General features: G+C 44.7%; 1 protein-coding gene across 1 annotated transcript; it reads right to left on the bottom strand.

The window, feature by feature from the left end:
• Nucleotides 1–671: 671 nt before the first annotated feature.
• Nucleotides 672–21936, bottom strand: IHO1 (interactor of HORMAD1 1; the record flags this gene model as incomplete). The annotated part of the gene is made up of 7 exons (XM_082768261.1): nt 672–1943; nt 2691–2794; nt 9725–9812; nt 10488–10536; nt 12434–12591; nt 13890–14049; nt 21881–21936. The coding sequence occupies 7 exons, from the start codon at nt 21934–21936 to the stop codon at nt 672–674; spliced, it is 1887 nt and encodes a 628-aa protein (XP_082624387.1).
• Between the last annotated feature and the right edge of the window lie 544 nt (nt 21937–22480).

Genomic DNA, 22480 nt, shown 5'->3' with positions numbered 1-22480 from the left:
CATACTCAACAAACAGAGATGCTGGGATTCTGCTTTCCTCAGCTAAACTGCCCAAAGCTCAGAAACAATTCTCGGGACAAATCTGAACCTTACCAAAATCAATCAGAAAAATACCCCCTACTTCCCAGGGAGCTCAAAATCTGAACTGTCAGACATACAAACCAAAACAGAGCCCACGAGTGAAGAGCAGAGCTAAAGCCTCCAGCTGCAAAGATATTATTCCGTGTATCTAGATGAAAAGTTTGGAGCAGATCTAAGTGCTCGGTCTGGTGGCAGGAGAATCAGCGGTGTGCCTGTGATCTGCCAGCTGGTTCCTCCCCGCTGAAAGTCTCCGCAGACACTTCTTTGCTGCATAAATGCAGCAGTAACCACAGCCCGAGGCATTCCTGCTGGTGGCAGGGGATAAAATAATACAGATCCACTCGGCTTTCCAGTATCTGACAATATCTCCGAGTGGGCAGTAACTTGTCAAAGCGTGCCAGGCACGAGCCTTGCTTGTTTCCAAGGGCTGTAACACACATGGGTCACCCAGCCCTTCTTGCCAGCCCAACAGGAGCTCGCTCACCTGCGTGGGATCAAATTCAGGAGGCAGCAGGTAATGCACCTGGAGGAAGGAACTGTGACTGAGATGGCCACGCCTGCACTGAAGACTGAAAACCAAACGAAACCCCTCAGTCAGAATAATCGCTATCAAAAACTAAAGAGCAGCATTCTGTGCTCTGCTGGGGCAGCGCATTGCCGGGACCTGGCTTACTGGAGCCTGGAGAGCAGCTCATCTGCTTTCCACCTGTTGTGCTGCACAGGGAAAATACATTCTCCTGGGGAGAGGAATCCCAGAAGTTCCTCCTTGCGCTGGAAACGATCACTCTTTTCTTGTTTTCCAGATTTCTCCTTGTTTTGTCTGCAAGTTGTTGCACGCCTTTACTGGAGCACGGCACAGGTAGGAAATTCCTTGTAAGCCTCGGCTGAGCACTGCTGAGCATCTGTTGACTGGGAGCTGAAGAAACCGGGTTAGAGTTTTCTAAATTGAGACCAACCGTGTATCTGGGCAGGCATTTTTTTCTGGAGCTTCCCAAAGCAATAATCCTGTTTGCCCTTACTTGCTTCAGCCCGCCGTCAGCACCTCTAGAGAGCTCTCCTTTCCTCTTGCTGGGGTATGTTTTCTTCTTCTCCATTATTTTATTCCAAGGGATCCTTCCTGACTTCTGCTTTGCTTTGTTCCCCACAGCTACATTCTCCAGCTCATGGTCTGTGGATGAATTCCCGTCTCTTTGCCCGGGCACGTTGTTCTGTACAAAGAGGTGGCAAACCTGAGGCTGCCTCTGTTGTGATGGTGTCACATTTTTAAATGCTGCAGTGCTCCTCCTGATGGCCTTCCTCAGAGGAGTTAGCAGAGACACTTCCTGCGGTACGGGGCAGTGTTTCTTCTGGCTCTCCCCAAGACACTGAGTGTTAGCACAGCACATACAGGGATGGGCAGCACAGCTCTGCGCTCCCGGAACAGATCTCACCTCCTGCACAGTATTTTCTCTGCCACACACCACTTGAGCAACGGGGCTGACTCCAGAAGCTGTGCTGAGGTCCTTCCCAGGTGTCCCGTCCCCAGTGGGCTGGCTCTCCATGGGCACGGCTCTGTGCTGAGACGGACCCAAGGAGCTGCAACCCCTCCTGCCTCGGCAGCACGGCCAGTGCTCGGTCTCCTGACGTGAGGCACAGCCCCGGCATGTGCCAGGGGAGGTCTGAGAAGAGTCATCCACCATCCGAGGTGAGGCTCTGGCACTGGACATGAATGTCTGCAGCTCGGCTAAGGCACTAGGGAGCTTCAGGGAGCCTAGTTCTTCACACAGCTTCAGGTGCTGATCGCTCAGCTGAGCTGGCAGTGACTCCAGGCTCTCCTTCAGCTGCTGGATGCTGGATTTCACATCTGAAATCTCCACGTCTTTCTGGGGAAGCAGGGAGCAGAGCAGAAGCAGTAAACAACACATTCAAAGGTACAATAATAGGACTCACAGAAGAAGCTTTTGGTTCTATGCATCAGTTAGATGCCTTACATTGGGTACCAGCCCAAAGATTAGCAATTTGTGTCCCCCTGTGCAATACGCATCTCAGACTGTCCCACAACAATGGGAATTTTGGGACTGGGGGCACTTGGGTTGCCCTCTCATGTGCTGGCACATCACATCCTTGCCAAAAGCAATTCCTCCAGCAGGGTCTTTGAAAAAACCACACCACTCTGGGAGGTCTGGAGTTCGCTCTTTTGTCTCTGCCTCCCACTTGTTCTTTCCTGACCTCTTTTCTCCTCCCTCTGGGAAGCCAAAGGAAGGAGGCACTGCACTTCTGCAAGGTGCCCTCCCTTCGCAGGCATCAACTCCTCCAGCAAAGGCATGTGCCAGTGTGAGAAAGCCGTGCTTCATCATACGCCTGCCACGACAGGGCACTGTTGGGCTCCCTCCTTACTGACCAGGATTTCAGCAGAGCTTACAGCACTGTGAACAGGCTCTTGGGTAAGCATCAGTCAGTAGCTGGCCTAGAATTAGCATTTTAATATGTCTTTCCCTCTTCATTATAATAGGAGCAGTCTACTTTATAATCCTCTATCCGAAGACAATTTAATATTCAGTTAATATTTTGAAGAAATTGGAGAAATTCAGACAGAAGATTCAGAATAAAAGATTAATTTCTCCACTTACGGCTGCAAGTCTCCTCTCCATCTCCAGCAGCGCCTGCTCCATTTGGCTTTTATCTGCCAGGGCTTTCAGCACCAAGTCACTGTGACTTTGAAGAGTGTCTTGCACTAAACAGGCAAATCAATAAAAAACACATTTGGCCTTTCATTTGTAAATGTGAATAAAGTACTATCAATACCATTGCTACTTCCTCCACGGCTTGGCATGAAATACTTCACTGTGCTGCGCAACCAGAGCGATTCGCCAGCTGAGATCTCCCCAAGCACCAAGCGATGAACAATAGGGTGCATGTTTAATGCAAAGCACTTGAAATTTATAAGATGCTGAGTGCAGGCCAAACCTCATTTACTGTGTTCTATTAATATGGCAGCCAGAGATGAAAGGCTACGCGAAGCTGGGGAACTTGGTTGGTTCAAGGAAAGGAAGGACGAGGCTTCATTGTCTGTGAACTGTGCTGGGACAGGGACCCACGTGGGACTGGCTCAGCCCTCTTCTGTGGCCAGCTGATGGTAAATGGGAGCTTGAAAGTGTGACAGGAGTCACAGTGCAGCTGGCACACGATTTTTTCAGACGATTCAGCAATAATATTAACCTCCTGTGTAGCTGCAGTTATTCTTACTGTAACCACTCCTGTGGCTAACACACCACATCGCGGGAGCCCAGTTTGCAGCTTACAAGGAGGTGACAAACCCTGAGCAATCGTACAGCCTTCCTCTGAAGCCATACACCATGTAGCACAGAGAGACGTTCACTAGACACACCTGGCCTTCCCTTTGGACAGCACAGGGAGGTGTGTGCGGATGATGTGGCTGGGCAGGAACGTTTGTGGGTTGTAACAGAACAGGATGCAAAGCACTCCTGCAAAAACAACACCTTCCCAAGCCAACTGGCCGGGAGAACTGAAACTCTGCAGTCCTGGACTGCCACTGGGTGCCTGAGAGAGATCCGTGCAAAGCCCGTGCTCCAACAAGTGGCTACAAGAGCTCTGCAATTAATTAATCCTCTTTTTCTCCAAATCCAACATGTTTGATTGACTTTGGTGTCTGCGGCGATAAGAGCCCAGCTGAAGCTGTTCCTGCACGTGGAGCATTTATCTCAGCTCCTCAGGGTGGCTCTTCTCACCCCAGAGAGGCGTGCTCACACGCTGCAGAGCTGCAGAGAGCTCAGGATCTCTTCCCCTCCTGCCCAGCTATTTTCATTAAGCTTGCAGGGACTTAATTATCTCGGTGAGCTCTGCCCTTCTGTCAAACTCTTGATGGAATTGGCCAAAGAGTTAAAAACTATTAGGGAGAGACAGACAGAAAGTACTTGTATAAGCTTTGGTTCTGTAAAAAAAAATAAAAATCAGGGACGTTTTTGAAAGGTACATTTTGGAAAGAAGAAAAGGAAGAGATCTGAGCAATTATGGGCTTACTAGTTTGTTCTCATATTGTCCAAGGTTTTAGGCAAGACCTTAAAGGAAAGAGTAATCAAAGATAGGAAGGAAAATGGAATAAAACGGAACAAGACTTTATAAAAGGCAGATTGTGCCTGACTAATGTAATACCCTGTGATAAGATAGGTGACTTTTTAGACAAAGGCAATGCAGTGCCTTTGTGTAGACTCAAACAAAGCTTTTCATCATGTAATATGAAAAAAGCTGAGAAAAATTGTGAGGGGCACAAAGCCTCAACTAAAGGGAAAAACTCAGCTTCTGAGAGGGGTGAGAGGAGGGGAAAACACAGCTCTGGGAGCACTGCTCGTGGGCCAGTCCTGCCTAAATCTGCCGTGGTGACTGGGTGCAGGAGCCAGAAGGGCACTCAGGCAGCTAGCAGGTGGCACAAAGCGGTGTGCCAGCCCCAGGGGCCGCAGACCAGGTGAGTTTTGGCAGTGCAGCGTGTGGAGGGGCACAAGCTCTGGCTGCTGGGAGCTTCTGTGCAAGCACGGCACGGCTGGAAGCCCGTGCACAATCCTGGCCATCTACGCGCAAAGAAAAATAGACCAAACTGGGACACGTGCGGAGAAAAGCTACTAGATAATTAAGTGCTTAGATGATAATCTCCTCTTATGAAAGGAGATTGAAAGCGTTGGGCTTATTCAGCCTCACGTAACGGGAGTCCGGTGCTGCAGGGGCTGGTGCCTTGTGAGAGCTCCTTCCTATGTGCCAGGGGTTATTTTATATTCTCTTCTCTTCCTCCAAAGCAGTGGTGCTTGGGCACAGAGCACTCCACTGTCCCCTGGGAGGAGGAACCCTGCGGCTGCTCTGGCCATGCATCTTCCTCCCAGGCCTTGGGTTAACGTGCTCAGGGGGAACCTCTGCACCTCCTCAGCACGGCCATCACCTTGCTCTCCACAGAGCATGGCTTATTTCTGAGGATTACCTGCACATATTTAACTAATAAGCAATCCGGTCCTGCAGGCAATTCAGTTGCCCCTGCTTGCTCTCTCTTGCAGACTTTAAGCTTCTGCTCTTTTGTCCTGACAGACGCTGATGTTTTCAATACATCCGTGGGGGAAAGTTGTGACTTGCAGGATGGGTTCGTAATGGTGGGGTGAATGTTTCCGCGGGCCCTCGCAGACTTTGCATCTCCCTGCTTAGACCTGAGGGGTACCTGCAGTCAGAGAGCAGGTTTTGGGGAGGCTGCCAGCCCCTCCAGGCCCGCAGTCCTACCAGGACGAAAGCAGCAGTGACTGAAGCAGGGGACTCCCTCACGTCACGTCAGCGTGTTCCAGCTGTATGCAGCGAGGATACAGGAAGGCTTACCTCCACTCGCTGCTCTTCCCCGTACGCTACATTTTAATTCGGAATTATTTTTAAAACTTTCTGATTTCCCTAGCCTGTCTGTTCTTCTCCAACATGGTATCCTCGGTCTATAAATAGCACTGCATCCACTGGGCTTGTGATCTGCGTATACGTTTGACTCAGCACAGCGTGCTGCAGGCAAGCTCCCAACAGCCAGCCTTTTGGATGTGCCTCATTTGTACGTGTAGGAGTATTCTGCAGGCAAAAAAAAAAAAAAACACCTCGGTACAGAGGAGAGGCACTCTCCTTCCCTCTCTGGCTTCCACACCAAGAAGTGTTCAGACTTGTCAAACATTATTAAACAAAACAAAAACAGGGGTTGATCTAGACTGAAAAAAAAAGGCGTTGAGATGGCCGAGCCAGATCAGATCAAGGACCCTGTTAGTCAAATCTCTTGTCTTTAAAATGATCAAGAACAGCTGCTTCAGAGAAAGTTTTCTTCAAACAAACCCTGCAGCAGATAGTTATTGAACAGCTCAATCATAGAGGAAAAATCTTTACTCGGTTAACGGGTGGATTATGCACGGGCTTGTGCCTCTCTTCTAAGGTATTTTAGCCTAAACAAAACAGTTTTTTACAACCTGGAACACCGCAATGCTTGGATTTGCTGTACCATTGTCTTTGACTGCTACTGGCTTACAGTAATAACATGAGGAATGTGAAATCTGTCAGGAGAGAAATCACCTCGGGCTCTCCGGGTAGGTCCTGGTGGCCCACCGAGCGAGCCCACCCTGCTGCCCCGTGCTGCAGAGCCTTCCCAGCAAATCCGCCTGCTCTGGGGTGCAGCTGCACTCCCAACAGCTGAAAATTACAGGCTGAGCAGCCGCAGGAGGGAGTGTCGGTCTCCAGCCTAGGAATATTAAACACCAACTGCTTCTGATGCTTATCTATCGTTGTCTCTGCCATCCATCCCGAGGTTGGAATGACAGCACGGAGGCTTTAAATAACACCCTGGGGGGAGGTTGGTTCCCCCGTGCCATGGTGCAGTAGGGGACATGGGAGGTGGTATAAACCCGGTGAGACACGAGCAGCAATAACAGCTGAGGAGCTCAGCAGAGCACCGAGCTTCCTCCATAGGCAGTCACAGAGCTGCAGACATTTAGAGCGTCACAGCTGCATCCTGCAGGCGTACCCGGAGCGGTCGGCTGCCAGGTTTGTGCCTGCTTAGGCTGGGTCCCCTTCCACTGCACAGGAGACATCTGCAGCAGCAGCCTATGGGGTAGGCAGCCCCTGACCTCTGCTTGCTTCACAGCAGATTGCTGTCCTGTGGCCTGAAGTCCTGAGGTGTGGGGGGTCAGCATTTACCGAGACAGTTACACGTCCTCCTGACATCCACGCCAAGGCCGTGCTGGAGCCTGGTGAACTTCCTCACCTCAACAACTTTCACTGCCGGTCACTGCATGGCTAGCTAGCAGCTATATGGGAAAGGTGTTTCTTTTAGCAGTCTTCAACCTTTTTCACTTTTCAGTCGATACAAATGCAGAACGTAAGGGGGCTGCCTGGGTGTCACAGCCCAGACCACACTGCTCACAGTAAGCACGGTCAGATCGCACCAGTGCAAGCACACCGAATTCCCCTGGAAACCTTGCCAGCAACTACTGGGCCTGGGGAGTCTCCAAGCGAGTCATGTTTGAAAACTGCCCATCAAACACTGGATTTTGTCAGAGAACTGCATCAGCTCGTACCTCTGTTAGGGAAACATTGCACATTTTTTTACCACCACTGCTGGTAGAGGACTGTTTGTGGTATGCTTGCCGGGAATATGCTCCTCATTTGCGATGAAGTGTTGCGGAGGACATGGCTGTTGTGAGCTGTCACAGCTGGAACTGCCAGATACCAGAGAAGCAAAGCAGTTCGGAGAGGGCTGAGCTGTGAAAATCAGGATTTGTATAAAAAAAATAGAAAGCTTTGATATAAATGTGGGTATATAAATGAAAATGAGGATAATAAAAAAATAAATGAGTTACAGGAGATGAAAACAGGAAGAGTGAGCAAATGGTGAGCTGGCAAGTCAGCCAGAGAAACTCTACATAAAAGTGGAAGAGCAGAGGAGACATGGTCTGCTTGCTTCTTTACATCCCTGTGCACAGCACACTGAGATGTGGGCAAGGAAGAGAGCAGCTGTGCCTCTGTGGAACCTGCTCAGGCAAATGTTCTCTCATCACCAGTGCCAGACACAGCTCTGTGTGCCTGCACATATGGACAGGCACTCAGAAGAGAACATTTTTTATCTTATTGCACAGAGCATGCCAGCCCAACAGCACTTGGAAATGCTTTGGAAATATATTTTGAAAAATATTTTCTGTTTTGTGTGTAGACTCTGCCAAATGTACTTGCTACCTGCTGCTATAAAGGAGGCCTGTGAGACTCCTTACTTGCTCCTAATGAAGACGGACTTGATTTGAAGTTATACCTTTCTTTACTTTGCAGAGCTCTTTGAATGTCCTGGTGAACGACTTCTGTCTCTGAAGAGAGCCTCACCATTTTCTGCATTCATCTTCTGCACGTCAAATCCCCCACTACCAACGATTTAACATCTCCACCTTGTCACCTACATCCCACGGTGCTGTATCATCAACCACCGGTATTCAGTGCTTTATTGGCTCTGAATTTAGTTCTTTATCACCTGAATTTAGGAATTTTATACCAACGGAATTGCCTCAGTTGGGATCTTTTCAAGGCACTAGTGCAGGTATTTATGTGGTGGGAACTTAATTATCCATCACTGTGATACCAGTGAAACAGCAGTGTTTATCAGCAATTAACCAGTGACAGATGAACCTCCCAGAAATATAAAAAGAACAACATTGTGGAGCGTGTGATGGTTTTCATTATATATTCAACATTCTGCAGCATGATACATTACAGAAAGTGCCAATTTTTCTTTTCAATTGCTTTGAAAATCTAGCAGCAGGCACCTCTGGGAGGTTTCTCATTTCATTCAAGGCACATTTATTTAAAATGGTTATGGAGAAGAAACAGGACAGCTGAGCAAATGGTATGGAGGGAAGAGGGGGAATTATGAACAATAAATTTGATTTTCAATGCCATGACAACTACTTCTGTGCAAGAGGTATACAAATTTAGGCAAAGCCCTGCCTCAGAGTGGACAAGCTGAGGCAGTGAAGTAATTAGGAGATGGGCAAATGCATAATAAAAGGCTTTTTTTGCTGGCCAAAACAGACAGATTCTTGCTTACATTAAGGCCCCACCAAGAGCACTGGCCAAGCACAGCAAGGGAGTGTTCTTAGCAAAACATGATTGGTATTTCAAACGTACATGCTACCATGGCCTCGTGAAAAATGCACCAGACTCCATTCTTTTTGCCTGGGAAGGTCTGCAGTGACTTAAAGGGTATCTGTCAAAGCTGTACTTCATGGAAGCCACATTTTACTGCATGGTAAATATCCTAGTGCTTTTGGGAAGGTCTGTTACCATGCTCTCACAAGGTATAATGTGCACTTCTTGCGTGTTTTGAAGCTGGCTTCTTGTTCTTGCACAGAGCAGTGCAAGAACAGAGTCCTGACAGGGTGTTGATAAAAAATAATGGCAGCATTAAAAATTACTGTACTCTCAAAGGCTCAGATCTAAGCCAAATTAGAAACAATTTCTCTGAAGCACTTTCCCTCAATAAAGACTGCTACTAAAAGACTAGCCACTTCAGAGACAGAGCTGTTCAAAAGTATTTTACATTATTGGCTTTTCTGGGAGGTCACCCTTTCATCACGGTAAAAGTGCATCTCATTACTTGCTTCTTACCTAGGAAGAGCAGCACCAATTTTGCTCATACGTAAAATGCAATCACTTCAAGCATTACGGGGAGATGGAAAACTTCAAGCTAACATGAATATCTGAGAATGCCTTAAAAACTGAAAGTAGACATTCAGGATTTAAATATCTATCTCATTTTTACTGTGTATTCCATTAGTGTACCAGATACAGTCTAAAAATGCTCATACCCTGGGCAGGACACAAAACCAAAGAGATGCATCTGTCTGCACGTACGTGCATGGTGTCTAACCATGCCACGCTTAAGTTCTTTGACATGAGAGCAGAGACAAGGTAAATATAACATAACAAGAATAGAAAAGCAAAGGCCATACTGTGAATAGGTCTTATTTTGCTCTTCTCCCTTATGAGTAGCAGCTGTGAGTGGCATGGCTTGCATAGTTCACCCCAGCTTGGAGACAACACGCGGACATTCAGCAGTTTGACTGTGCCCTCTGCTGTTAACAGCAGTACAGAAAGGACTCACATGTCTTGGAAATGGTTTCTAGATGAACCACAATGGATTTGTTCCTTGAATTGAACATTTCTTCAAATTTGTCCAAGCACGCTTGCAGCTGCAAATGTGAAGGAAAATGAAAAAATTAATATGTTGTCTTTTATTTGTGTGCAAAAACACTGCCCTAAGTCCCACAGAACAATGACTGCAACTCATTGCTGCAATAACCTGAAAATGGACATTTATCTGTCACTTGGAAGAGTTTGTCCATCCATTGGTTGCAATCCCAAAGGAGATATGGAATGGCTCAAATGGCTCATAAAGTATTGCAGAAATCTTAAATCATTTTGCAATAGAGATATTAATCTCTAAAAAAGCATCAATAGCAACATTATTCTAATTATTTATTAAAAGTTACGGGGAGAAGAGACCTTCGTCTTCAGAGAGTGAGATACATTTCATTTACTTGTTCTTGAGAGCAAGCCACTTTCTTTGGGCAAGAGGAAAGAAGTTGTATTTGCAGACAGCCAAAGGCTGTTCTTGCTCCCAAGCCCCAGAGAAATTCCATTGCTGACTCTGAGACAGGGCCCTAAAGCCTGTGACCCTAAGGACTGGCCACAAGGAGGATAGCATGTGAAAAAAAAATATTGACAATTGTTGGTCTACAGTATGTAAGTGTTCAAGACAAACAGTCTACCAATTCAAACATCAGCACAGAAAATGAGAGAAGGTGAATGTTCTGCAGCATTTATAATTCTTCCTTGTTCTGGGCTCTGAATTTGAAGTAACTTACCCCTTGAAGCCTGTCGTTGATACTGGAAATAAAGGTGCTTAGGACCTCTCTAAAATGAAAAAGAAAAAAAAAAAAAACAACACAGAAGGAATAAAATAGACATGTAACGTTACTGAAGTAGTTAGAAACTGAAAAGATCACAGTAAATGTGAGACATGAAATACTGCAAGGCATAGTGCGGTGCACAGTGTAAACACAGAAATGTGCTTACTTCAGCAGACATAACCCTTTGAAGTCACATTACTTGTTTTAGGAAAGCACAGATTCTGCTAGGTAGAGTAAGAAATATATAAATATTTGTGTGTGTACACACACACAGACATGCACATATATCACACAGGGGTATATACATATTTTTTTAACTCTCCCAGTTTTGGCGTAGCATTTCTGCCTCTCCCAGAAGTTTCCGAAGGCATTTACACAACTGCCTGCTAGCTGCTGGGGTGTTACCGCTGCACTATCTGCTCCGGAAGAACCCAGCCGTGGTGGAGGTGACGTGCCAGTTGCTGAGATACATGAGTATTATATTTGGACTAAAATAACTGTGGGAAAAACAGGGAAAAAAACTGCGGCATCAACAAAGCCCAAGCCAGGAAGAACAAATACTGCAAATCCTTTTCTCCCGAGATTATGCCTGTGGTTTCTGTTATCCACCCTTTTGAGTTGAGCGAGCCTATCAGGAACCAGGCTATATTCATGATTAACCTATCAAACAAAAATGCTAGGACTGTTGCTAAGCAAAGCGATAACCTATTTCCTCTCTGAAGATTCGGGTCATTTTAAATTGATCATTTAGTAATCCAAACTGCAACAAACAGAAAGGTGGAGGCCAGGTAGAGGCTAATGGTGAGAATTAGGCAGGGCTTCTGAAATATTCCTAGCCTTAGGAGAGGAAGATGTTCATTCTAATAGTCAAACTTGTGGGGGATATAAATGGATAAATTACACGTTTATCTCTGTAAAGATAATATAGTTATTTATATAAACATGCTTCTAATCTGGGAGTGCATCTGGAGCGCAGAAAGAAGCATAATTAATATAAAGAAGAAATAAAGGATAATTAAGAGTTCTGACTAAACATTTAAAACTGTGTGTCCATTCCTCATAATTCACTTACAAAAATCTTCCTCTTCTCTAATAGGCACCAGAGCATCAGATTTTGCATTATCAGAAGCATAGTGCCCATTGCAAACGAGAAAGAGATACACAGTCTGATCTGATTAAAGGCTTTTAACAAAAATGTGTTTCACTTTGGATGTTACATTACAAAATGTACAGAGCTAAGAATTATTTATAGGTGCACTGGGGAGCTTGCCATCTTTCATTTTTGAGATTGAAACTCTTAGCTTAATCCTTAAAGTCCTAGAGGACCTACAGGTACATTTAATTCTTAATGTCTGACAAAGAGCTCATTAGCAAATTATACTTGCCTGTTCCCAAAAACACACATACAAAAATCCTCTATATCAGAAAAAAATATAGAGATAGGTGCAGGTTTATAACACTGTAATCACTGCATCTTCCTCTGCACAGAAGTATGCTTGGCAATCTCCTTACCTGTCCTAAATGTAAATGTCATCCTAGGAGTCCCTTTTATACAGTCTATAAAATTTTGAGAAATATGGACTTTCACAAAGGAAAACAAACAAACAAATAAACAACAAAACCCTTGCTGATCAGATAAAGAAGGCAAAGGTAAATTCAGGATATAGTTTTGTTGTTCCTTCTGGCTTATGGCTGAAAGCATTACATAACGCTCATCGCAAGTAAACCTTATTCTCTCATCTTGTGACTCTTTCCAATCAGAGATTATCTAAAATCTGAAAGGACACTTTACTTGGAGAAATCTGCAGCTACGTCATGTGTGACTTTTAAGAGGAGAAGTAGGAGCTGCAGGGAGTGATAACAGATTTCACAGGAAGAACTTGTAATGGATGTCTACATACCGATCATATTTGTCCTTTATTTTGTTCTTATTCACTTCAAAATTTTCCAGGACACTTTTCCCTCTTCCTGCACAAAAATTAAGCAAGCCTTTTTCTCTTGTATCTTCATCAAATAACTGTGGTTTCGTTTGGTATTTAGTGAAAATACTGGGCTCGCTCTGTTGCACAAAAGAAAGGAAAATGTTGAAGTATAAAAATAATCAGAACATTAATTATCAAAAACTATTTCTGTACCAAGTGCTTTGCAGACAGAGGGTTCACAGTGATTGGACGTGACAGATTAGATCGGGTGAGGAGATTAAGAATTTGACAAGATTATTGTTCACTTAGAGTGCCTAGTTTGATCGGCTCCCTGTGGAACTGAAACTCAGACTGAATTTCTTCAGACTCAAGGCTTTTCCATCATCCTGACTGTTTTCAGTTGGTTGCAATCATCAGTTGCACAACACAGAGACTATAAAACAATTTCAGGGTGCTCTCTGTACATTAATCTAAAGGAAACCCTATTGAATTTCCTTTTGGGTGACATCATTTGCTGCCAAGCAGCAACATCGTCAGGCTGTAGCTGTTTTTCACATGCTCCGATATACATTTCAGAACAAGAAGATAACATTAGTATGAAAGCAGTGAAGACCTTCTTCATTCTATACACTTTCCAGACACTTTGTGACCAAAATAGAAATGCCTTTTCCTTAAAACATAAGAAAAGGCAAATTTTGTTAAATTGTTTTCTTTCATCCTGAACAGTGAGTTTCCTTTCCTGCATCTGATGAAAAGCCATACATTTAAAGGACAAGATCTTCAGCAAAACACAGGGGACAACAGACAGGATCTGGAACTGAATGGCTGCCTAGGGCCACGGAGCTGGCATGACTGCTCTTTCCTGATCTTTGCTCTGAGGTGTCTTTATTTGGATCTGCTGGTATCTGCTCGTGGTGCAGGAACTATTTTAGTGAGACTGGTAACATCAGAGGCCACGTGCTGTAGGAGAAAGATTTTGAGCTTAGAAGCTCTTCGTCTAAAGTCATTTAAGCATCTACCATAACAACAATACAGCAAGGTAGCTTGCAGGAAATGGAATTAAATGCCAAATACCTGTCATTCTTGCAGAAAGCTAATAAAGAGAAACGCAGTATCGTTCAAAAAAGGAATAGATGAAATATTCTATCTTAGCTAGCTGGTGTAAAGACATTAGATTGAGACCAATTTCACATTATGTTAGTTATTAAAAATTGTGATCAAAGAAAATATCCCAATAATAGTCATATAAATAAGTTTTTTCACCAACCAGGCTCCTCTTTTGTCTAGTTACAGTAAATATGTACTCCTCTTATTGTATCAGAAGGTAACTTGATTTCAGCAGGCTCAGCCAATTTTACCACCCGTTTTCAGTATTTTCCATTAATTTAGATGGTGGCTGTGTGTGTGCAGGGCTGAACAGGGGAGCAAGACTCACGTCCTGGGAGTTGTGCTGTCCCAGCTGCGTGCCCAGCTCCAGCGGTGCCGCTGCCGACTGCACATTCTCCGGGCAGAACTGGGAGCCAAAGAGCAGCTGAGAATCACTCAGACTCGAGTAGTCGCTGGGAGCATTGCTCCGGACGGAAAACTTGTTAGGCCTGAAACAGGACAGAGTGCGTTGTGAGTGAATCTTTCTTTTCCCTGAGTGCCACCCAAATGAACCCTTCCCAGCTGGCCTTGACTTCGTGCTATGTTCCTCTCTTTCTGTTCCCTTTCACAGACACAGCTGCTACCACTTTGCCCCCCAGGACTGCGGTACGATGCCAGGTTCCCCCAGGTGAAGGTTTCCCACTGGCTGTACTGCTTTTTGTTCTGTCAGAGACTGCCTTCAATTTTTTTTTTTGCTGGCAAAGACAGAGACTTCTTCATTTTTCATATTCCATTGCTCCATGTTTACAAGGTCGGATGAACAGCTTAGGCTAGGTCCAAATGTAAGAAATGCTGGCCCAGGCTTATTCTCCCCAAATTAAGCTACCAAATTGCAAGAGGTGTGTTGCTGCCTTTGGTGCTGTTTCTCAGTATCAATAGATGAAATCCTTTCTTCCACCTCATCCACCTGTGCCACTGTACAAAGCCTTACCCCAGCCCTCCCACAGGAACAAAAATCTCACCGTGTAACAATTCCTAAAAAGGGTCAAGGAAGAAACAAACTGAATTAATTAAAATCTAAAGGTTTACTAATAAATCACAAGGACTTTCTCCTGATCAAGCCTGGCAAAACAGTGATAAACGGAATGGAATTAGAGATCAAAATTAATGAAGGAGACTCTTAGGCAGACTCTTCCATAACAAATCATGTAACTAAAGTAAAAAAGAGCAGGAGACTAATTCGTGTGTCTAACAAAAGATGATCACCCCAACATTTATTAGCAGTGACGTGTTCGGTTTAATCCCCACTTTTGGAAGGAGCCCAAACACCATACACACAAAAGGGAGAGGGTTTAGTGGGAGCATTTGAACTGCTCAGCCTCCCTCTTCTTCATAGAGCGGTGTCAGTGACAATATCATATTAATACTTCTGGCTTTGAGCTCACCGAGTACACTGAGCTGCGGTCAAAAATAGACAGATGAGGTATGGGTTTGTGCATCCTCAAAAAGCCTGATAAATCTGCCTGAATTCAAAACCTCCCTTGATCTTTCTGTGGGCCCCAAATCTACCAAAAGAGAAATCTGAACGTAAGTTTCACTTGCATGGCTTCCTGTTTCCACCCCAGCTACGCTTTGTACAAAAGAACTCACTTTATATCTGCAGCCCGCAGCATGTCAGGAAGAGACATGAGCACGCGGGCTGCCACCACCCCACGTGGGCAGCACCCTGGCCTGCAGTGTGGGTATCACATCATTTCTAAACCTGACAGTCTTTTAGGCAAGAAAGCTCCCTCTTAGTTCGAGTAAGGGTTTTTACACTCCCCAAGTGCTTCCTGCCAACGCACGGCTCCATGACCCCCTTGGACAGCGCCCGGTGCTCCTGGTGGATGCCACATCCCTGCTGGATGCCCGGTCCCCTCACGGCACCTGACGGCTGAACGCAAGGAGCTGCAGCTCAGAGGTCTCTGCGAGGTCTGGGTGACTTCCCAGCCTCTCTCTGCACTGACACCATGACCAAAGAAGGCTGTAGACGGCTCTGGAGCCTCATTTTTCTGTCTGAAGTCCTCTCTTGGTGGTTAGTTTAGGAATGATGGCACTTCTGCAAACTATGGGGGGAGACGAACCAGATGTCTCTTTGAGCACATTCCTTCCCAGATTTCTTTCTCCCTTGCTAAACACTGCTGGCAGTTAATTTGCTAACAAAGCCATCTGGACGAGGCATCAGCCTGGCCACGCTTGGGCCAGGCCTTCCCGTGACGGTGAGATCAGACAACCACAGCTCTCCAGCCACCTGACCGTTTCCTTCAGGGTGCTGGGCTTCACGGGAGCGTGACCTGTCCTAAATATAAACCCTTCCTTATGAACAGCGAGGAAGCATTCTAGAGATTCAATCCCGGTTAGAAGTCCCTCCTAGGTGATGCAATAGTTTATCTCAGGAGAACTCTTAGCTTTCTGCTAAAACGAGCCGTTCCCTGAGTCATCCACGCATTTGTGCCAAGAGTGCTCCTATGCTGTTTGCACTACTGGATGCACTCAGAGCAAAAAAAAAGATGTAGGTATGTAAGACAAGCGCCATCACAAGCTCCTGTCAGCTCCAAAAGCGCTAAATCATACTCTGCCAACCATGGAATGGGTTCTTTTTCCCACCTAATTGAATGCAAGGAATTGTAATATTGGCAGCTCCGACACTTTCTGTAATATGAGCGTGACCTCAAAAATCTGCAGCCCTCTGCATATCTGGGGAGTCAGCTAGCTCGTCGCGGTCTCAGTTTCCCTGTTGTCAGTGTGAATACCCCTCCTCTCAAGAAGCTGGATCTTTGTGGAGCTTCTTGCATTTTTGCCAGTTCCAATCAGTTCCAATCATGCAAATACTATCACCAGATGTGAACGTATCACCTTTAGGCTAAAGGGCCTGCCTTGCCCCCAAATAGCTGTCAGATATAACACTCCCAGAGAAATACAGCACGCAATAAATCCCCTTTTCTTGTGTTCCTAGGTGCATCAACACACTAAACCACGTAACTGTAGTGTCATAGGCCTTATTGGTCTGTAAAAACAATTTTTACTCGGCTGTGTGGATCCATCTTTATGTGCCAACACCAAGCTCCAAGAGTCGGTTGGAAAAGCAATATGAGTCTCCTACAATTTCCAAAATAACATCCATTGGTGGTGCTGCTGTGATTTTATTCAGTTCCATCATCCTCCCTGAACCTGTGCCAACATCCCTCCTTTTCTGAAGCTCTGTGGGTGAAGCTCACTTACACCTTCCTGACATATTTCTTCAAAGCTTCTTTCCCAAGAAGAAATCTTCTTCTCCTGGTAGCAATCTTGAGCTGTATCAGTACGATAAAGTTCCTCTTCTCCTGCTTGCTGTCCAGAAAATCTCCTAGCCCTTCCTGCTCCTTCTCATTTAGTGACCAGGACTGCATCACAACAAATCCAACTGAAATGCTGGACGCTCCTTTTCATCTGCTCTTCCTCGTAGCTTTATTCTGTATGTATAGGAATTGTCTCTAGCTCTCCTATGCTGCTCTCGTAGTTACTATTTGCAGCCTGTCAAGGTGTTCAGCAAACAAGCAAGGATCAGCATTCGCTTTGGGTATAGAGGAGAAACTTTAGCATCCAGGGGGCTTGGAGGAGTTCAAATGAAGGAGTTTTAGTTGATACTGCAGCTTCCAGCCATTTACTTTGCTGGAAACAGCATCAGCATAACATTATTTTTCTGTTCCCTGTCCTCTGGAATTGAATGACCTGCTTGTTGCAAATCGTTCATTTCATTGTTGCATTTGTATCCTATAAGGAATTTCTACAAACAGATTTTGGCACCAACCTGAATGTATTAACCACAACAGGGTCCCTATAGGCTTTTCAGCTCAGACACTGCCTCCAGTTTCCAGATTTCAGGCTCAAATTCCTTCCGCTCTTGTTTTAATTCCTCAAGGTCATTTTTACTCTCTATGAGCAACTCCATTATTCATTCCAACGTGATTCAATAGCACCCAGACATTCCTCACCTTGGAAACCGCATTAGCTCCTTTGTCCTGAGCAAGGAGCCAGTAGTCAGAGATTTCTGCGGCACAGCCTTGTTTACTTACACAAAATTTATCCCTGGCCACATTAGGAATCAGACATTTGGAGGTAATTTTTTGCCCCCCAGTCTGAAGCTGTCTTCCAGCTTGCATGGCACACTCAGTTTCTGATTCCTCCAAGGCTCAGGGTTCTTACAGTTGCTCATTCATCGGCGTTGTCTTGGCTGTCTCCATTTTCTGCTAATTCTGGGACCTTAAGGCAACTTCAGAATTTGTGGCTCTGCTATGTGGGATGGAAATTCGTGAAATAATGGATCGAGTAAGGCTGTTAAACTTGGAAGATGTTTCTCAGCAGCAGAAATATGATGTAGAGAGCAATGGCCCAAGCAGGCCTCAGCTTACAGCATGCTTTTTGAATGCCTCTTTAATATTTTTATCATGTATTGGCCTTACATGCTCTCTGGCAGGCTTTCTGCTTCTGATGTCTCTGGAAATAGGTTTATTAGTAGTTTTTATGCCTCTAGCAAGTTACTGCTTTTCACATGAAACAAGAAAATTCTGGTAACTTCAATTTAAAATCATAATATATCATTTCCTATTTTTATATTTTTAATACTCTTTACTTTCTTAAAACACACCCTCTCATTTTCAATAGTCTTCTTTACCATGCCATTTAGCAGTGTCAGGCTGGTACCAGTCCATCTCCAGTTTGATCTGATAGCTTGTAGGCATTAGTTCTATGCTTCAGTGTGACTCTGAATAATGAGGCTCTTCAGTATGAGGTCTAAATAATCTCTGTGCCTCAGGCAAACATTTAACCCTTTTGGCTGTCCCTTTACATTTATTTTAATGAGGCTTCGTACTTCTATGTCAGTATCTTTTTTTGAAATTACACGTTTCTGTGGTGGATTTTCGGCTTTTGTTGCTCCTGCAGAGATGCTGAGTCCAGTTCATTATTGCCACTTTTACAGCAGCACCACAAAAGTAATATTCTGAATGAGGGTCTTATGCTCAGCTCGAGACCAAGGCAAGATGCATTTCTTCCCTGGGAGTTCCCTGGCTGAGGCGGGTATTTATGGTGCTGAAAATCTAGTTTCAGCATCATGCCCCAGCGATGCTTACCCGGTCGATATAAAGCTAATTGAAGCATCATTGCTTTTGTGACCGCTATTCTCAGGTCCTCTGTGATCCTCCTCCGTGTTCCCTTCTGGCTGGGCAGTCAGCAGTACAGCTCTAATACGACATTTTCTCTAATTAGCTCTGGCATTTCAATCCACAAAAATTGTGTTGTTTGTCGATACACTTAAATTGACTCTAAGCTTTCTCCGCTGCATAGCTGTCACTTTATTGGCCTCACATCCTCCCACCTTCTTAAATAATTGGCACCCTGATATTACAGCGTCCAACTAGATAACTTTCCTTCCGATGAGTTTCTAAGATCTCTATTATGTCAATATTTGTACATTACAAACAGGCAAAACAGGGACTCTGGTTACCCCATCCTATTTCTCAGACTGCCAGCAGAAACAGAGAAGATTATGTGTGCTTGACAGACAGATTATGAATAAAACCCCAAGTCCCCAGTCTGCTGTGAGACACAGACAGAAAGGAGTTACAAGAGGTGATGGTTCAGAGCAATCTTGGGCTGCTGCAGAAACTCTGTCATGACCTTATTACATCACTGGAGCTCTGCATTTCTTATGGACTTGGTGGCAGCTGCTCTCAAAAGTAACACCCTGCCTCAAACGTGCAAAGAGCTAACACTGTGAGCTGTACCCTGCCAATACTATATGCTGATTTCATGTTTCAGCTTAGAAGCTCTCTTAAAGACAGTATTCTGCAGTTTATACATCATATCCTGCTGTAGTGAGAAAAGTATCTAGTAACAGGAGAAGAGAGCCGGGAGAAGTAATTAACACATCTTCCCCCCATCTCAAATACATGCACATACTCCTATGAATAACTTTTTTTTTTTTTTTTCCTTAGAAAAAGTTAATTTGCTGTCTGAGAACCCTCTCCTTCATCTTAATTCTTCCAAAAGCCCAGCTGCATTTTCAGTAATGTTTCATGACCTATTGGACCCTCTCAACTCACTTCAAAAAAACGTGGAGTGCTGAGGAGTAGGTGTTAAAATCTTGTCTGTATTTTTCTCCTGCATTAATAAAATAGTTAAAAGGGAAGATCTGGTAGCTGACAGGACACTTTGGAGGAGGAAGGAACTCAAACAATCCCCTTACAAACAGGCACCAGTACTTCTTCTACTCATTTCCTTTGGTATTGCACAACTCCACAGAATGCTTTATACATATATAAATTACATACATATTATATATACACATACAGACATTCACAACTAAATTTCCCCAGTTCAGTCTCTGACCAGAATGAAAATTGCAGGTTTCAAAACCACTGAGACATAACTTTTTAATTCAATTAAAAAAATATATATAAAAATATCTTCAGGTACCAAGAAGACAATAGAATTATGCAATGCATGTTTATAAAGACTAAATCATGACAGATATAAACACACTCTTCTCTGAATTGGCTCCCCTTTGACCCTTGCATCTGTGCAAAACTCAATTAATTCATAGGTATATGACAAGCACTTTTATAACGGGAAAGGAAACTGCTATTATGCTTTCATTATCATCCATCATCATGGTAACATCAGGCCACATCAGAGACAGTATGACTAAAATCGTGAGTTTGAACAACAGTTAGTTATATAACTACCAGAGGATCAGACGACCAAATTCATCAATTAGCTTCCCCAGAATTAAACAAGAGATAAATCTGGCTCTGTTTTTTAGCCAAGTGATGCAAAGAGCATTACTCTGCTACATAAAAATGTAATATGTCTTAGCGTTTGCTCTCCAGATGTTTAATACAAGTAATATTTGTTGTTTCATTGTATATTATAGATGTGGAGACTTCTAGCTGCTCTTTGACTTCTGCTGGGAAAAAAAATCAGCCATGCATATCAATGCAGTATATGGAATAATTTTGGTTACATAATGTGTAATGATATTGCAAATTATGATTCATTTTATCTATCTTTTACACAAGGCAAGAAAGGAACATTTAACTTATCTAATTAGACATGTTGCATAAGATAGGCCATAGGACTTTCCTGAATAAATTCCTGCTTGAAGCACAGAATAGCTTTTAGCAGAACATCCAGTGATTTTTAAATTCCCTACAACGGTAAATCTATCACAGTGTTTAGTAGGCTGAGTATGCAAACACAAACAGAATCACAGAACAGGTTAATTAACCAACATTCACCAGACCAGGACTAACTGCAGATCAATTCTAGAGAGATTTCTTTTTGTTCCCTCAGCTGTCCCGTGCCCATGCCTCCCCCCATACTCCCACCCCTTCTTTGGCAGTACAGTGACAATGCAATTGCGGCAGAGTCTCTAGAAACAGTCTCTAGAAACAGAAAGCTACAACAAAATGGTGGCTTCTGCTTTTCCAGCACCTAGATCACCTCCTAGGTTATGTATCTTCAAAAGTTTCTGTCTCTCCCTACCCTAGACCAAGACAAGAGAACAGCCTTAAAATCACCAGAAAGTTGGGAAGCAGGGCAGGCAGAACAGCTGTTTCTATTAATCAGCACATCCCATGTTTGAACCAAACCAAACCACATTTCACTGTATTGCACCATAGTTGCAGAAGTGCCTCTTAGCGCAGGAAATACAACCTGCTGTTCCTCAGGATGCCTCTGTTTATAGAACTCAAACCCAGTAAATGGACCACTAAAATGTTTAATTTGTGTAAATGTTATTAAACAGCCAAAGCATTGATAATCCCAGGAATGTTTTACATTGGCAGTGCAAGACCTCCAAAATATGTTGTACCATAACCTGTCACATGTCAGGATGAGGTTCCTTGTATTTACAATTCCCTTATAATCTTAAGAGAGGCTGTTGTACTTAACAGGCTCTGTGGTATAAATTGTGCACACTGGGAATCACGCAGATCAAACACACATGACGTGCAGTTAGTGCATGTAGCAAGAAGGCACATTTTTGTATTTTTCTAAGGTAGGAAACTCTGAGCCAATGTGGAGAATGGAGAGCCCTTATCTGGAGACGTATGAATGACCTCTGGAATGAACACACCATGAGTGTCAGGATACGTAAGCCGATGGGAAATTTCTGGCTTATCTGACCTCACTGTACTGTCAAATACCACTTACATGCATTTTACTGCAAACTCACAGGGTAGTGACCCTGAGAAAAACACAGCCCATCCTGATGGCTCCAGTCTGATAAGCACGAAAATGGTGAAAACATACAGCACTTACCCAGAGGCTGTTGGAGTGCTAAGCATCTCCTTGATGTTCCAGACGTTAAAATTCATTTTTTCAAGATTGACTGTTAGAAAGGAAAAATACAAGAGCTGTCAATTGCAGGTGTCAGAATAAAACCACCCACAGGGCCACCAGCTGCACCCTGATGGTGGCAGCACCCCACTGGCCTCGTCGCCTTGCAGCCAGGGCGTTTTTGGGGCTGGGAGTGAGGGAAGGCTCCCTCTGGGCCCTGTCCCCATGGGATTCATGTACTGCCCGAGCTCGGGGCAGTTTGTGCATTTTTCCTCCCTCATCACCCCCTCTCCGGACATCCCTCCCCACTCCCCAGGCATGCATGGCCACCTCCCTCCTACCCGCTGGCTGCAATGTCACGGTGCTGCCCACACTCTGCCAGTAACACTGCAAGGAGGAGAAATAAGAAAAAGAGTTAAAGCCGCCTTAGGACGGAGCACACCAGCTGCAGGGGGAGACGAGAGGCACCTGCGGCCCCAGGGAGGCCCAGCCAACATGGCTGACGTGGCCGACATGGCCACCATGCGGCTGGGGCTGGGCCTGGCTGCTCCCTGCAGATCCAGGGTGCAACCAGCGTCCGGG

This window comes from Aythya marila (genome assembly GCF_965140915.1).
Source record: "Aythya marila genome assembly, chromosome: 10".
NCBI classification, from domain to species: Eukaryota; Metazoa; Chordata; class Aves; order Anseriformes; family Anatidae; genus Aythya; species Aythya marila.
This window is presented reverse-complemented; position numbering and strand designations above follow the sequence as displayed.